The sequence below is a fragment of the Naegleria lovaniensis genome (assembly GCF_003324165.1).
Source record: "Naegleria lovaniensis strain ATCC 30569 chromosome Unknown tig050, whole genome shotgun sequence".
Lineage (NCBI taxonomy): Eukaryota > Heterolobosea > Eutetramitea > Acrasida > Naegleriidae > Naegleria > Naegleria lovaniensis.
The window spans coordinates 106,052-122,313 of NW_025407872.1; the positions used below are offsets into that span (position 1 = coordinate 106,052).

Here is a 16,262-nt window from a genome sequence, read left to right on the forward strand (position 1 = left end):
ATCACGTGATGATTATAAAATTTCAGCTCGCTATCCAGTAATTGCGAGACTTGTCAAAATTTCTCTGAGGTTCTTCGTGATGATGATAATATTGCTGAGAGTATTGCACAAACGAAAAGGCTCAGCTGATTCAAGTTATTTTTTTTTTGCAACGTCATCCTTTGCGTCAGCGTTGGGATTTCAACGTTCAACTCGATTGTATTTAGAAATTCATAAAAATTAATCAAAACGGCAAAAGACTCTAATGTAATAACTACAACATACAATAATTATCACCCTACTTGTCGCATAAGAATTGATCTCGCAAATTATGGTGCTGATTGCTCAAAAACTCGCAAAAAATGTCTAATAATCGATCGCTGAAAGGCTTTTTCGTCATGACCACACAAGCACTGGCTTGGTTATTATTTGTAATGATTTTCCTCTTATCGGGAAGAGTTATATATTACTATTACAAGGAAAATTACTCACATCATTCTACAGATGAGCCTTACAAGTGTATCATGTCTTGGATGAGACCGAATTATATTTCATTGCCTTTTACGTATTATCATGATGAGGTTGGTGCAGGTCGTGGAGTAAATAATGCTTCTTCAACCACAAAACCACCAATGTACACATTGTATCGATATGTGGATGATATTGATCCGATGAGAAATCAAAAAATTGCTCCAAATTCAAAATACTATCGAGGAATACCTGTGTTGTTTGTGCACGGAAATTCTGGATCGTATAAACAAGTTCGTGGACTTGGAATATCTATTGTGGAATTTCTGACTGGAAAGGAGAAGCATCAACTTGACCACAAAATATATTTTGATTTATTTCATGGGTCGTACTTGAGAGAAATTGTCAATAAGAGCTCCTTGAAAGATTTTGACATATTTGCAGTGGACTTTAATGAGCAATTGAGCGCATTGAGTGGTGACGTTCTCATCGAGCAGTCAAAATATGTGAGAGGAGTCTTAAAGTACATCACATCTCTGTACTCTGAGGATCACAAACCTTCAGAAATCATTGCAATTGGTCACAGTATGGGAGGAATTGTTCTTAAGGCTGCTGCAGCTCTCAAATCAAAAGATGTTCTTCCTGTACGAACCATTTTGACTCTTAGCACTCCATTTCAAAGACATCCAATACTTCTTGATAGAGATAGTGACCTCTTTTATCAGCAACTTGTTCGTCTGCCGCATTCCAAGATTGATATCTTCTCTGTTGGTGGCGGATGGCATGATGAGCTTATTAGAAGTGATCTGACAGGAAATCCACTGCTCTACAAGAATAATTCCAATTTTCACCATGTCATTTCCACAACGTCAGTGCCTAGCGTACACTGCTCAACAGATCATCAAGCAATTACCTGGTGCAAACAAATTGTGTTAGCAATTTCAAAATTTATTATTCACTATGCTGCGGAAGGAGGAGCAAATTTATCGTCAAGCGAAAAGAAGGCAATTTTCAACAGGTATTTTGTGGATGCAAACTCTAAATTGGATTTTTATTCGAATTCAAACAGGAGATTGAATGTGGAAAAAATCTTAAATATGTCAGATGGGATTTCACCTGGATCAACAGTTCTCAACGCTGGACTTTCCTTGTTGAATTTGAGACGCATGCTTGAAAATGAAGATTCTTTTACCATAGTCTCAACCAGTGCAAGATCTGACATTATTATTTCTCTCATTGAAGATAAAACCAGCAAAACAGGACAAATTTTACTGCACGAAAACATTGACATGTTACCCTACTTTAAAGTGGTAGGAAAAATGAACGATATTGAAGACAAGACTATTAGTAGGAGCGCCATCAAAACGAAAATAACCTTCCACAAATCTCAACTCGAAAAATTTAGCTACATGCTCATTGATACCAGTCATCCAACATCGGTAATTACTCATTCCTCTCAAAAAGCTGCCACCATTGAAGAGCCTCTCACATTACAACAATTACTGTTCGACTTTTTTAACAGAAGAAGAGTGCTACTTAAAAACTCTATGAGCTATACCTCTGTGAATTTTCCCAATTTACCAACACAATTTGTCTATCAGGTGACATTTACTAACAAATGCTCTAATCCCTCCTTGGTTGACACCCTCGTCGAAATGAAATCACACAATGCCAAAGAATCAAGAATTGAGCAATTCCCAGCCAACTCTCCAGCAACTTTTAAAGTGAAATTCTTTGAGAGCTCTAAAACTCCATCGGGATTCAAAATTGACATGTACAGAATTTGTAGCAACGCAGACTATGAAATTGAGATTCAACTTGACATTCCAACCACATTAATCATGTTCTTTAGATATCATTACTCAACTACCATTCTCTCTGACATATTCTCGCTCATTTTATTTACCACAGCATACATTGCATGGAATAGCTTTGAAGTTTCATTTACACGGGCCCTGAATACCACTCTTCTCGCACGTGGCTTTATTATAATTGCAATTCAATTATTGAACATTCACATGTATGCGGACCCGAGAGAAATTTCGTATTTTTCTTTCCACGAAAGCGAACCCTTGTATATTGTACTTTCCCTCTTTGTAGCCTATTTCATGCTACAATTGCTTAATATTTTATTTATTTTAATTTCATATATTATTTATTTGCCATCTTTAATGTTTGGATTTTTACTGAGAAATAAGTGGATTATATTTGTATTTTCATTTGTGATCTCTGTGGCAGTGACTCGATACCTGCATGTAGGCGTAGGATTTGTATTGACATTTTTATTCATGCTTGGTAATATTGCAGTGTCAAGAAAATATGACAATGCCTCTCAACAAGTGATGAAATACTCCTATCTCATGTTTCACATCATTCCAACACTAATATTTTTACCATCTCTAGTGGTCTGGCTCAAGGAATGGAACGAAACCATGCAATGGATGAGAAAGTCCGCCACTCCTTCAAGCACGCACGAAATTATGTCTGTTTACAGAAATTTATTTGACATTATGGTGCAATCGAAGCCAGAAGCCCGTTTTGCAAATAGAGTGCAACCACTGTTGTTAGTACCTTGCATGATCGTTTTTGCTGCAATATTTGGTGCCTCCACTATGTCAAGTTCAAACAATTCTTTCAGAAATTATTTATTAATGGCATTATTGGAAATTGCAGCATGCATTGGAACTTTGTATTTCCGGTTTGGTGTCTATGGATATGTGTTGGCTTGTTCTGGAGCCATCTCTGTCTACATTTTGATAGTGACCTTGTTGAAGAGAGTTGTACATTCTGATGAACAGAAAGAAAAGACTGAATAATTTTCACCACTAATTTCATGAACGTTTCTGTTGAATGATTTTTTGGACAAGAATTCATTAAATACTTTCATGCAAGTTTATTCAAGATTTTCCAATAATTCACCTTGTTCTGCAAGTTCTTTCACAACATCCAATCCTCCAATTAATTGACCCTTTGAATAAAGTTGAGGGTATGTTGGCCAATTGGAATACGTCTTCAATCCTTGTCTTACAGCTTCATCTGTCAAAATGTCAAACGATGAAAATTTAACACCGTGCTGTTTGAGGATATCTACAATCTTGGAACTGAATCCACATTTTGGTACCTCTGGCGAGCCCTTCATGAACAACATGACTGGCGCTTGGTTGATAAGTTTCTTCAATCTCTCGTTCAATTCATCTTTTGCTTCTTCTGATGAGATACCGAGTTGTTCTTTGAGGTCTCCTTCTGCGGCCATCTCTTTTACAACATCCAATCCACCAACCAGTTCGCCTTTCACATATAATTGAGGATAGGTTGGCCAGTTTGAATAAGTCTTTAATCCTTGTCTCACAGCTTCATCTGACAAGATATCGAACGCAGAAAATTGAATATTGGCACTACGCAAAATTTCCACAATTTTAGAGCTGAATCCGCATTTTGGTGTCTCGGGTGATCCTTTCATAAATAGCATGACTTGTGCTCTATTAATCAAATTCCTAATTCGACTATTCAAATCAGTGGCACCTCCAGCAGGTTCTTGTTGTGTTTGTGACGAGGAGATGGATACGTTTTCTGAGAGTGCTTTTGTTCGTTTTGCAAGCTCTGGTGGATTTGCTCCTTCCAAAACAGTGAAGGACAATTTAGATGGATTTTGGTTAGATGCAGGGAAGAAGACAAACGCTGGTACCGAGTGAACATTGAATTGTTCGGTAAGATTTGGTAATTTCTCTGCCTCGACCTGATTTTGAAATCAATAATAATTTTGGGTAATTGTTGTTGGATGATTGAACAACAACGGATCGGAATTGGTCAAACATGTTGCGTATGATGATGATTGCAGAAATTTTTAAATAGGATCGGAAAGTGATTCATCAAAGAATTGAATATAAATAATAAGTGATTCATCAAAGAAGTGAAGAGAAATAACAAAATATGGAAAAATCAATCATCATGCATAGAATCATCTAACAACAACAAACATCTACTCCTTACCTTAAAGAACTTTACATTGGCATACTTTTGTGCGAGTTGAACACAAAACTTATCCATCTCAAAGCAGGGAGCACACCATTCAGCCCAAAAGTGCACAACTACAGCATTTCCCGAGTTTTTAGCCAACAATCCATTCACGACTTGTTGTTTGAAATCCTCTTCCGATGGCAAGTTGATTAACACATTTTCGGTTGTTGCAGACATTTTTTTTAATTTAGTGCGTGATCCTCACCACGGAACCCGTCATCATGAAGAAATATCCTCAGGAAGGATGTAGTAATGGCAATCCATCATCTTTGAAATTTAAATGATATTTATTAGATGATACTTTTTAATATTATTAATATTTATTATTCTTATTTATTTATTTGTTTTAAAGATAATTTAAGAGGCCGATCAAAAAAATGTCTAACAAGAAGGAAACTTTTCATCTATTGGATGCTTTATGTTATATTGATGGTGCTGAATGGAGTGTACATCATCCACTCCACACATCGATGACTACTGCAGTATCCGAAACCATCGACATAGAGTCATTTTCATCAGCAGCAAGTCCCGAACAAGAGGCTTATCGGCAATTACAAGTACAAGTACTACAACGACAAATTCAACACATGATTGAAGAGGAAATGAAAAGTAATGATGAGAACAAGAATCTACATCCACAGACTTGTCCAGATTATAGCCCTTCATTTCATTATTCGGAATTAGGCTTGGGTGAACATTTCAACAAGATGATGGAGAAAGAAGAATTTATTCCGTTCTTGAATGCTGATGAGAAGGAGCAATTCTTGGAAAATATCAAGAGACACGAACCATTGTACTATTATCAAACACTTGTAAATATGGAATTAACAAAAGCTTTCGGAGAGGATACGTTACGAAAAACCATTGAAAATTATCAAAAACAAATCAAAGTATTGGAACGAGAAAAATCAGCCCTATTGCACGAGATTGAAAGTGTCAATAAGAAACGAAAACGCGAACAATTCGACATTAAACATGAATTCGATCGACTCACCGAAAAGAACACACAAACCAGCGAGTTGATTTTCCGATTGCAACGAGCATGCTCGGAATTAGCAGCTCTCAACAAGAAAATCAAACAAAACAGACAATTACCAACAACGCCAGAAGCCACCACTGCTGAATAAATAGATCTTTTATTCTCAAATATGAAGGCAAGTTGAAGAGACAACATGTTCATTCGACCACAAGTCAATGTTCAAAGAATTTGATGAAAAATTTTGAGTTCAAAAAAAATTCAACAACAACAAATTCCCATTTCAATCATCATACGTACATCATCTCACCCGAAACTAAGAAGAAATGGGTAAAGCACCACAAAAGAATTTCTTTGCAACCAAGGATCTCACCAAAGCCAAATACGTATCCAAGAATAGTGCTCAAGAGAGGCTTCAAATATCCCGAGCAAACTTTCGGCACTTGCTCATTCTGAAAGGTATTCACCCAAAGGTTCCTGAGAAGAATTCAAAGGCTAAAAACGTTGCCAAATATGCCAAAGATAAAACCTACTATTACAAGAAGGATGTTAACTTTATTGCTCATGATCCTCTCTTGGATAAATTGAGAGAATATAAAACTTATTTACGCCGAGTTGCAAAGGCTAAAGGTAGAGGAGATGTTGAACATTTAGAACGTTTGAAAGAATTGGAGCCCGAATTTACCTATGATCATCTTGTCAAGGAAAGATATCCATCCTTCCAAGCTGCTCTCAATGATTTAAACGATTGTCTTTGCATACTCTTCATGTATACTCAACTTCCAGCTGGTTTGGGTAAAGTAACTGCAGAAATGACTGAAAATGCCAAACGATTGTGTGATGAGTTTTGTTCCTATGTGTGTCAAACGAAGAGTTTGAGGAAGGTGTTTTTATCGTTCAAGGGAATTTATTATCAAGCAAACATTCAGGGCGTCGATATTACTTGGATTGTTCCCTATGATTTTCCACAAGTGATTCCAGAAAATATTGATTTTAACATCTTTAGAAGTTTTATTCAATTTTATTTAACGTTATTGACCTTTGTGAATTACAAGCTCTACAATGATGCAAATATTGAATATCCACCAAAATATACTGCCAAGAGTGATAAGAGTTATTTGATTGATCTCAAACAAGGCGGTGCAGAGGATGAGAATGTTGATTTACGTTCTGTGGCTGGACCTGCCATTGAGCAAGATGAAAAGAAAGCCTCTTCTCCCGAGGAAGTATTTATGAACAAATTTAAGGGCATGTTCAAAGGATTGGTCTTTTATTTCTCGAGAGAGTGTCCAAAATCTGCATTGGAATTTATTGTCAAATCATTTGGAGGTGAGTGTGGATGGGCATCCGAAGACTCGCCATTCGATGAGACCCACGACAAAATTACTCACATGGTTGTTGATAGAAAAATTGCACCTGAAAAGATGATTAAGGATCGTGAATATGTTCAACCTCAATATGTGTTCGATTGTGTGAATGCTATGATCAAACTTCCTGTTGAACCCTATGCTCCTGGAAAGAAATTACCACCTCACTTGTCACCTTTTGTTGAATACAAGAAAGATACATACATGCCCAAATATGCTGAAGAAATTCGAGCCATGGTTGAAAAGGAATTGAAATTAATTAAGAAACAATATCAACAAGATGTTGAAGATGACCAGGAGGAGGCTGAAATTTTGGAAGATTTAGATGACGACAGCGACGAGGAAGAAGAGAGACATCATATGGAACTCGTTGCCGAAATTGAAGGAAAGAAATTTGCAGATGTGCAACAAGAATTGGAAAAGGCAAGACAAAAATCAAAGGACGAACTCAAACTTCAACAATTATCGAACAAGCCTCGAAACAAGAAGGAAGAACGAGAACAAGAGCTCATTGAAATGCGTAAGGTGATGGCTTCTCGAAGAAATAGAAAACTCTATGACCGAATTCAGAAACTACAAAGGGGCAAGAATGCTTATAACAAGCAATTGTTGAAACGAAGGATGAAATTGGAAGAGGAGGAGAAGAAGGCGAAACAAATGGAGGACAATGTCGAAGATACAATGGTGGATGAAGGAGAGGAGCATGATGTTGAAGAGGAAGAACGTGACAACACAACACCAAGCAAATCACATCGAAACAAGCAAGAAGTGAGACCTGAGGACAGCGAGGAAGAGGATGACGATTTATTGGGCCAGTTTGCTGAGGATGACGATGAAGAAGATTCTGATGATATTGAGCTTGTGTAATGAAATAAAATTACCGTACCAGGAACAATAGACACCTTCCTCGACCATTTTGCGTATTACATGAACCAGAGATATTAATTACGCAGTGTATTACGGAGCGTCTTCTCAAGGGATGCCGACGAAAAAAAAGTATTGGTACCAATAATCGTTACCGAAATGCAACAACAGGTTCTATCCGACGCCCAACTTAAGAAATTAAGACGGAAGGTAACGGACCGCTTCACCAATAAGAAGTATTTACCTAAACCAAAGATCTATAATTCATTACCTACATGGTTGCAGCATTATTATTTGGTTTTCGGGAAAACAGATTTGGGTGAGTTTAAAGAAAGTACGACTTGGAGAGAACAGCCTTGTGAGGCTCCAATGGATGAAAATGAGCAGTTGGAAAAAAGAGTAGAACAGACTCTGGATGTGGTTGTGAAGCTCCTTTCTTTTATCAACAGTGATATGTTAGCAAAGCAGGAAGAAGAATCAGACAAAATTAGGGCAATAATGATAAAAGAGGAGGAGAATAATTTGAACAAGAAGAATAACAAAATGAAACATCCAAAGAAAAGTAAAACCAAACTGCACGGAAAAGAGTGTTCAACCACATACTCGGCCCAAACAGCTCAAACAACAAATGCTGGTGTTTCTAAAAAAGCATGTTTAAATGATACTCCTTCAAGCAATCCTTTATCAAGCAAAGACGTTCAAGAGGTTAAACCAGGTTCAAGCCTTGATGGAAAAGCTCTTTGGGTAGAGCAGAGCAACGAAAGCAAAGAAGGAGAGGAAGACAATCGAGAAGTTGATTACAAGGACGTTTCAAATCAACATGAGGCGGAAGAACCTCCTCGTTTTGCCAATGCTGTAGAGGGTTCAGAATCTCATCGTGATTTAAAGTCTCTGATTTTGTTGAAATTTGATGCAATAGAGAACAGGATTATCACATTAGAGAACAAGATTGATAATGTTCACAACACGTTAGAGAAAAAGATGGACAACATTCAAAACCAAGTTGATCGTCTTGCAGGATCCAATTATGAAAACTATATTAGACTCAACATCATTCGCAAATTTGACATTCCGTTCCAAAAATTCTTCAGTCCTTTAAAATTGTCGAAAATAGACTATGATTTGGAGTTTCATAATGCACAGGTTGAGCTAGAGAAGAGAAACTGGAACGACAAAGTAACACTTCTCACTGATAAGCTCTCAAGTGATCCTCCATCTATTGAATTTAATTTTGTTGGAGAGAAAGAAGATGAAAATATAATCGTTGAGGCAACAGTGCAAAACATTACTAAAGAGGAAGTGTGGAAGAAAAAGTTTCTCCAATTGGAACGTCAGCTCACTTTCTATCAGCATTGCAAGAAAACATCTGTACACAGAGCTGTTTTAGTTTCTCCAAGGGATTGGACAGAGGAAGATTTTGCAAAGTGTGTTCAACAATTGAAAACAATGATTCCATTATTAGAAGCATTGCACAGTCAGAACAAATTTTGCTATGAACAAATAAATGACTATCATGACATTTAGACTATCATTTGTTCCGAATAGCGTTGGGGAATATCATATGGATGGTTAAATCGACTCTTTGTTCAACCTTCTATCCAATACCTTATCCGTAACTTGACAAATTCTTGAGGGATGAATGAGTGGATGAACCTGGATTGGAATCGTAGCTGGCGTCATTAAAAACAAATTCATTGTAGAACAGATGATTTTATGTCGGCATGCCATCGTGTCCAATGGCCATCGTGGATTTGTAAGATCCTTGCCATAAAAAGGATTAATATTTTTGCACCATGCAAAACATCTTCCTTTTCTCAAGTAATTTCTATTCACATTCGAACCACCATTCCATGTTTACAATTGCACAGCTTCATCATCACTTTCTTCAGGAATATACTTTTTACATAAATTCAAACTCAATTGCCACAAATCATCTTGCATATTTGAGGAAATTGCCAATCGGTGTGGTCTTCGATCTGCACAATCTGCATAATAACCACCTCCTTGCAACAAGGATGGTTTCTGAAGAGCACAATACAAGGTGGTTTGAGCTCCATGAACAACATCCTTAGAAATTAATTTTCCAATAACTTTGTAAAAGACAAGTGAAAATGGATTGGTAATTCGTTGTGTAATGTTGGTAGAGACCAATCCTGGATGCACACAATAACAATGAGCTCGATCCGATGTGGATAACGTTGGAGAAGAAGGATCGGAGCAAGTAGCTTCTTCAAACATTCGATCCAGTTTCTTACAAAAGAGAATATTTGCAAATTTCGATCGGCTGTACATGTCCTCTTTGATTTTAGAGCCATTATTGTTGAGGAATAATTTTGGTTCTTTGAACATTTCGAGATGGGGATGGTAATATTCATGAAGTATGGATGTTAATACAATGACTCTGGCTCTGCATTTGATCAAAATGTCGTACAAGAGACATGTCATTAAGAAGTGAGCTATTTCAACAGTTGAACCATTTGAAATATCAATGAGGGTCACACAAAATTTTCAATTGATTGTAATACAAACAACGAAAATTGTCAGTTCAAAATACAACCACAAACTCTACGTACCTAAATGATTCACTCCAAAATTTGATTCAATTTTTTGTTTTGTCATGGAAGGATTTGGTTCATAAATTCCAGCATTCAAAATCAACATGTGACATCTCTCTTTAAAATCATTTCTAAAATCTTCACAAAAACTAGCCACACTATCCAAATCATTCAAATCACAATGCATGACATAAACCTTTGCCATTGATCGTTTCGTTTCATTGACAATTGATTCCAACAATGTTTGTCGAGTGTGTTTTCCCTTATCAACATCACGAACAGCCATCACGATGGTAGCACCTCGTTCCATCAACACTCGAGTCGTTTCATATCCAATGCCATTCGGAGAGACTCCTGTAATGACTACCACTCTTCCAACAAGAGATTCCTTAGAATTGGCTAACTCATCGGGAAGCATGGGTCCATTACAATACCGTTTGAGGACCACACAGAAAAGAATACTGAGCATGGTCGCTCCGAGTAATGAACAGCACCACCACCAAACTGAATATTCAGTTTGTGCAAGAGCATCGAGAAGGAACATTGGAATAATTGAATTTTTTTTTTTGTAAATTTGGAAATGGAGAGATAAGTGTCCAAAGATGGCGTTGGGTGTAAATATGATACGAAATAAATTGAATCAATATTATTGTGGTTTTCAATGAATTGGCTTAGTGGTCGGTGGAAGTGAATTTGGAACTGGAAATATAATAAAAATTATCGGGCGCGATGATGACTAGTGTAGTTCACAATTTGTTACAACCAATATTCGTGAGAGACGGGATCAAAAAACGAAGATGACAACTGTCTTCGTTGAACGTTTTTTTTGATAGCTGTGAAAACAATCTGAACGCTGTTCGGAGTGTGAGACCTGTTTATGGATAAATATTGTTGCAAAGGGATCATAATCCATTGTTGATCAATAATACTGTTAACAACATTAAGGTCTAAGACTCCCTTAACTTTGAAGTCGTGTCCACAGTAAACACGTGTCAAGCCCTTCATGACGTCATTAATTTCCATTTTTGTCATCTCCGAAATGTGTATTTCAAAGAAAATCAAATATTGTTGATCTTCGATTTACTCTCAAAACAAAATGATGCAACCCCTTTACATCATCTCTGCAAACAACACCAACAACAACCACAACCATCCGATACACACCACTGTTGCCACAAACACCACAGCGCCAGAAAATTCAATCCAAGCTGTTCCCATCACGACGAGAGAATTACAACAACATCAGCCACAATCCTTACATCAAAGTATTCCGTCATCTTCTTCACATGCTGCTTCGTTACATGAGATGCCTCCTTCTCCATTATTTGAAATACTCGCTCCTCATGTAGAACCTGTTTTTCTCAAATTGAATTCCTTGATTGAAGCTGTGCATGTCAAGTATGGTCTATACAAATTAGAATCCTTGTTGAATGTACTCTCTGTGTGTCTGATCACTATATTTTGTGTCTTGTTGATGCAAAGTCTCTATCGAACGCCTGTGTGGATTATATGTTTGGGCTTTTTGGGAATTATGTGTGGGTGGATTGCCATGTGGTGTCAGGATCCACTCTTGATGGTTTTATATTCAAGCTTGAATGCAGTTGGTTTGGTGTATTGTTCGACCGTATTGGATTATGGATATGCTGCAGTGGGTGTGTCGTTTGGTATCTTGTTGGTTGCGCAATTTAAGAGTGTACATTTGGCTCTGCATTATTTCAGAAAGAGAATGCTTAGAAAGGAGCAAATCATTCAAGAACTGAGTCAAGAGATTGTATAGTGTGTAATGTGATGATCTCAGCAATGCACCCACACAAACAACGATTCCTCAGTGGATTGATACAAAAATGTCCCCACAAATTTCTCCACAAAAAAGTTATCATGATTCATTATTGTAATAAATTAAATGATGTTAAAGATTAATGTTGCTCGATAGGGAGTTGTCCACGAGCGTCTATCTATGAATGGCTCCCTTAATGTTTCTTCTTTTTGCGATATTTCTTGGAGCATGCCTTGCAATAGAACTTTTCTTGAGTGTAGTCCTCGCTTGGTGAAAGACAAGAAATATGAAACCATGCATTGTAGGGACATTTGACTCCGTCACAACCCACCATTTTGTCATCCTTTTCGGCCATAGTTTTTTGACAGTAACAATATTTGGTGTTATCTGGCGGCCCTTCTTCCTCAATTGGGATATATTGTATCGTTTGATCCACAACTGGTTCCACAACAACTGCTTGTTCTTTCTTCTTTTTGGATGAGGAACTGGCTCCAGAAATTTGTTTTCTCTTCTTGGACCCATCCTTCTTTGGAATTTTGATTTCTGAAATATCGACTGTTCGTTCAGCAGTTGGAACGACTTCCTTTCTCACTGCAGTAATATCTGTGCAGTTGATAGTGATATCTTGATGTGCACGAGATGTTGATTTCTTTTGCTTTGTCTTTCTCGTCTCTACAGACAATAATGGGAGAGGGTTTGGCCTGAATGCATTATCAGATGTTCCATCTGGGGCAGGTACGGATATGACCGATCCACCGGCCGTTTTGATGGTAACCAGGGAAGTTGTGTCTTTTTCTGCCTTTTTCGTTGAAGTAGTACTGCTATGACTGTATGAGGACCTAGTTGTTGTTGAATTTCCACGCACAAGGCCTTCCTGCTCTGGCGTGTGATTAAATACATGAGAATGCAATTCCTTCTCTGGAAATGCCTTTAGAGCTCCAATTTTAAGACTTTTCAAATTTTCCGAGTGTTGAACGAGACGTTTGTTTTTTTGTAACGTGGATTTGTCGCCAGATAAGCTAGTTATGTGCTCAGAATTTGTGAAATAGCTCACTTCTTGATCTTCAGAGAGCTGTGGAATGTACAAGGATTCTAATTTGAGTGAAACTTGAGGTTTTTGTTGAAGTATTTTTGTCAATTCCTCAATGTCCTTATCAATTTGTTCAATGTGAAGCGAAATTGTCTTCATGGCTCTTTTTGCAATACTGCATTTTTCGTTACATAAATTAATGGCATCCGTCATCAATGGTTTAATTTCATCCAATTTCTCTTCGTCAGTCTTTTTTGACACGGAACTTTCATTCGCCAAATTGATATTTTCTAAATTTCGGTTCAAAAGATGATCGGGATGATTCGACCCATCATGATCATGTGTAAAAAGAAATCATGTTAATTACTATTACCAACATTAATACTCACTTGCACACTTTTTATCTAACTCGCGTATGGTAGCTAGATCTTTCTTAATTTCTATTGGTAGCGTTTCAATGGCTATTCCGATCCATGATGATCAAAATTTAAATTAGTTTCAATCCCCTACTTACATTTTACAAAACTTTCTAACACGCTAGGCTCAGCAACAACATTGCCCGATGATGATGGTGAAGGTGATGATGAGAGTGTGGTTGTGCTCCCCGATCCCGAACTCTTGGAAGACTTGCCCTGCTTTTTCTTTGATTTACTCTTTGATGATGAATTTTCCGAAGAGGATGAAGAGCCTCCACCAACATGAGCGGTTGATACGGTGGATGAAGCCGAAACCTTGTTGTTGCTCGTTGTTGTTTCATCTTCACTACTCGCCGCCAACGAGGGTGTAACGGTCGTTTCCAGACTTAGCATTTTTTGTGGAGTTTGGTACAAGGCAAGTGCTGAGTTTTTAAAATTATTTAATGATGCATGGTTTTTCTTGTAAATGCGTTTCATACCAATAATAATTGAGGTTCAAAAACCTGGTGATGAGTAGAGCCTTTTGTATTTTCTTTGTGGTCCTTAAGGAAGAATTCGCTCATTTCTACAAGCCAGTTCCTTCAGTGAAATAATCGTAAACGCAACTACAAAGTCATGCATCAAATCTACCTGAATCCACGTTTGGTATGAATGTTGCATCACAGCAAGTTCAAGACATGAACAGAAATTGCCGACATTGGGTAAAAGGATTATGAACCACTCTTTATGACCCACTCGAGTGAATTTGCATCCCGCGGGTTGAATTCAAATGATAAAACATGCTCTGTTCAGGTAACCTCAATAGTTGGCAAAGATATCTCCCTCCATCAGGGCTCACATTTTTCCAACATTAAATTTTTGCGCTTGACATTTGGCAAGTGAAGACAAGAAGGGATGGACTGGTGACAGGTATGTATTTTTATTGACAGATGTTATTTAAACTTTTTAGATAATCGTAATCATCTAGATTCAGCTAAGGTTCAACTCCAGTATGTTCCATTAAAGATAACCTTGAAAATTGGCAACTGTCATCCACAACAATTTTCAAAAAGAATACCCTAACATCATCCGCGAGCTGTTATCATACAGAGAGCAATAATACCACCACTGGATCCCAAACAAACGTAACCTCACTGACCCAGAATCTGTACCATATTCAACCACAACACTACTCCTCTTGCAAGTTCACACACAAAATGCATCTTCCTCAACCTCTCTTATCGTTTCCACATCAACAACAGCAACAGCAACAACAATATCCTCTCGAATACTCTACTCCTATTCGTGATCAACAACAACCACTCTACAATAACAACTGTAACGAAAAGGATTCGTTTCATCATCCACATTCTTTGTTGGTATGGGCCACCCACGATCTCACATCCATGTCTTTATGTAGTAGCATGAGTGCCTCAAATGCTTCAAGTAACGCCTTCGATTCGCACTCATTGTCGTCGTCGTCTCGATCGAATTCTCCACAACAACAATTATTACGACACGACACTTGTCAAAAGGTTCAACAAGATGAGATCTTTGAGAATATTGATGAAATGATTCGTTCTTATTACTGTTTGAATACTGGCACCAATGGAATGGGATCTCAAACATTGAACCACACGCACATGTACTCCACACCATCTACCTCAATGGATCACTCAGAAGAAGAATTATTGAAACAAGTATTTTCACATTTACGCCAAGACAGTTCCTTCTTCCCAATGCAACCACTCCATCAAACGACAAGTAATTTGTTACAAACCTCTTCATCCATGACCACTCCTCATGAGAATCCAAATGGTTCAAGTGGTCGTGAGGACATGGCCATGTTTCAATTAATTGATGAAGTACTTAAAGATTGTCCTTCATCGTTGGGTTTGAAATGGTCTTCGAATGCAATGCTTCAACAACAACAACCAAGTGTATCATCCATGACTTTATTGAATGTTTCCGATCAAAAACAACTTTCATCTTCTGCTAACCATTTGAAGACAACAGAATCTCAATACTGCTCTTCTACTTCCACCATGTCCCCTCAATCCAGTCCTCAATTAGGTCCCATCATGAATCATGGAAAATCATCTCAAAAGAAGACATCTCGAAAGAAACAAGTGGCAAAATCCTTGTCGACTTCTTCCTCTCCATGTTTATCCACCACTTCGACCTGTACCGATTATTCCACATCGACTGCTTCTCCTTCACTTGGTAAAATATCAAAGCCCAACAAACTGTGCCGCAATGGTAGTAATAGTAACTATCGAGTTCGATTTGGGCATAATATGTTTGAAGAAATTACATTTAAAAAGACAAATCCAAATTCAAAGTTTATTATTTTCAAATAAACACTATTGTACTGTTGCGAGTATACAACTGAGTGAATTCAACTAGTCCTAAAGCTGAATGTAATGTAACATTGTAGATCTGCTGTTGTATACATTCGAATCAGCAAAGGATTCTTATAAAATTGAAATCCTCAACAGCTTTGCATCTACTATGAGAGTTTAGACAAGTTTAGATGAAATTTTCAAAGAATGGAAAGTGATATCGGTCTGACAAACCGGATCATTCGAAACAGTCGGACAGGTCAGCGCCTTTGAAAAATAGTAATTTTCATGTTGCCGTCGCTCAGAACAGCCATATTGATCCATCGACCAAATTTGTTGTGAAAGGCCGAATCTCCTTCGCATTGACTGCAGTAAAAAGAATGTCTCATGGCACGTGTAAAATTCAATTGGAATTTTGGGTATGCTGTTGGAAGTTGTAGAAGGATGACGGATGGAAACCAAGTCAAGAAAGCAGTATTCCTCATTTCATAC

The 16,262-nt window shown here is 37.6% G+C and overlaps 9 protein-coding genes across 9 annotated transcripts; 6 read left to right on the forward strand and 3 right to left on the reverse strand.

Annotated features, from left to right (window-relative positions):
* Nucleotides 1-341: 341 nt before the first annotated feature.
* C9374_011725 (uncharacterized protein) lies at nucleotides 342-3,263 on the forward strand (the record flags this gene model as incomplete). Its single annotated transcript, XM_044687412.1, has 1 exon — nucleotides 342-3,263. The coding sequence occupies one exon, from the start codon at nucleotides 342-344 to the stop codon at nucleotides 3,261-3,263; it is 2,922 nt and encodes a 973-aa protein (XP_044543014.1).
* Nucleotides 3,264-3,340: 77 nt separating this feature from the next.
* C9374_011726 (uncharacterized protein) lies at nucleotides 3,341-4,641 on the reverse strand (the record flags this gene model as incomplete). Its single annotated transcript, XM_044687413.1, has 2 exons — nucleotides 3,341-4,183; nucleotides 4,438-4,641. 2 exons carry the CDS (start codon nucleotides 4,639-4,641, stop codon nucleotides 3,341-3,343), a joined length of 1,047 nt encoding a protein of 348 aa, XP_044543015.1.
* A 200-nt stretch (nucleotides 4,642-4,841) lies between these two features.
* On the forward strand, nucleotides 4,842-5,591 carry C9374_011727 (uncharacterized protein; the record flags this gene model as incomplete). The annotated part of the gene is made up of 1 exon (XM_044687414.1): nucleotides 4,842-5,591. The coding sequence occupies one exon, from the start codon at nucleotides 4,842-4,844 to the stop codon at nucleotides 5,589-5,591; it is 750 nt and encodes a 249-aa protein (XP_044543016.1).
* A 175-nt stretch (nucleotides 5,592-5,766) lies between these two features.
* Nucleotides 5,767-7,674, forward strand: C9374_011728 (uncharacterized protein; the record flags this gene model as incomplete). The annotated part of the gene is made up of 1 exon (XM_044687415.1): nucleotides 5,767-7,674. The coding sequence occupies one exon, from the start codon at nucleotides 5,767-5,769 to the stop codon at nucleotides 7,672-7,674; it is 1,908 nt and encodes a 635-aa protein (XP_044543017.1).
* Nucleotides 7,675-7,830: 156 nt separating this feature from the next.
* C9374_011729 (uncharacterized protein) lies at nucleotides 7,831-9,195 on the forward strand (the record flags this gene model as incomplete). The annotated part of the gene is made up of 1 exon (XM_044687417.1): nucleotides 7,831-9,195. One exon carries the CDS (start codon nucleotides 7,831-7,833, stop codon nucleotides 9,193-9,195), a length of 1,365 nt encoding a protein of 454 aa, XP_044543018.1.
* A 330-nt stretch (nucleotides 9,196-9,525) lies between these two features.
* C9374_011730 (uncharacterized protein) lies at nucleotides 9,526-10,770 on the reverse strand (the record flags this gene model as incomplete). Its single annotated transcript, XM_044687418.1, has 2 exons — nucleotides 9,526-10,127; nucleotides 10,245-10,770. The coding sequence occupies 2 exons, from the start codon at nucleotides 10,768-10,770 to the stop codon at nucleotides 9,526-9,528; spliced, it is 1,128 nt and encodes a 375-aa protein (XP_044543019.1).
* A 552-nt stretch (nucleotides 10,771-11,322) lies between these two features.
* On the forward strand, nucleotides 11,323-12,003 carry C9374_011731 (uncharacterized protein; the record flags this gene model as incomplete). Its single annotated transcript, XM_044687419.1, has 1 exon — nucleotides 11,323-12,003. The coding sequence occupies one exon, from the start codon at nucleotides 11,323-11,325 to the stop codon at nucleotides 12,001-12,003; it is 681 nt and encodes a 226-aa protein (XP_044543020.1).
* A 193-nt stretch (nucleotides 12,004-12,196) lies between these two features.
* Nucleotides 12,197-13,842, reverse strand: C9374_011732 (uncharacterized protein; the record flags this gene model as incomplete). The annotated part of the gene is made up of 3 exons (XM_044687420.1): nucleotides 12,197-13,323; nucleotides 13,423-13,494; nucleotides 13,548-13,842. 3 exons carry the CDS (start codon nucleotides 13,840-13,842, stop codon nucleotides 12,197-12,199), a joined length of 1,494 nt encoding a protein of 497 aa, XP_044543021.1.
* Nucleotides 13,843-14,645: 803 nt separating this feature from the next.
* Nucleotides 14,646-15,788, forward strand: C9374_011733 (uncharacterized protein; the record flags this gene model as incomplete). The annotated part of the gene is made up of 1 exon (XM_044687421.1): nucleotides 14,646-15,788. The coding sequence occupies one exon, from the start codon at nucleotides 14,646-14,648 to the stop codon at nucleotides 15,786-15,788; it is 1,143 nt and encodes a 380-aa protein (XP_044543022.1).
* Between the last annotated feature and the right edge of the window lie 474 nt (nucleotides 15,789-16,262).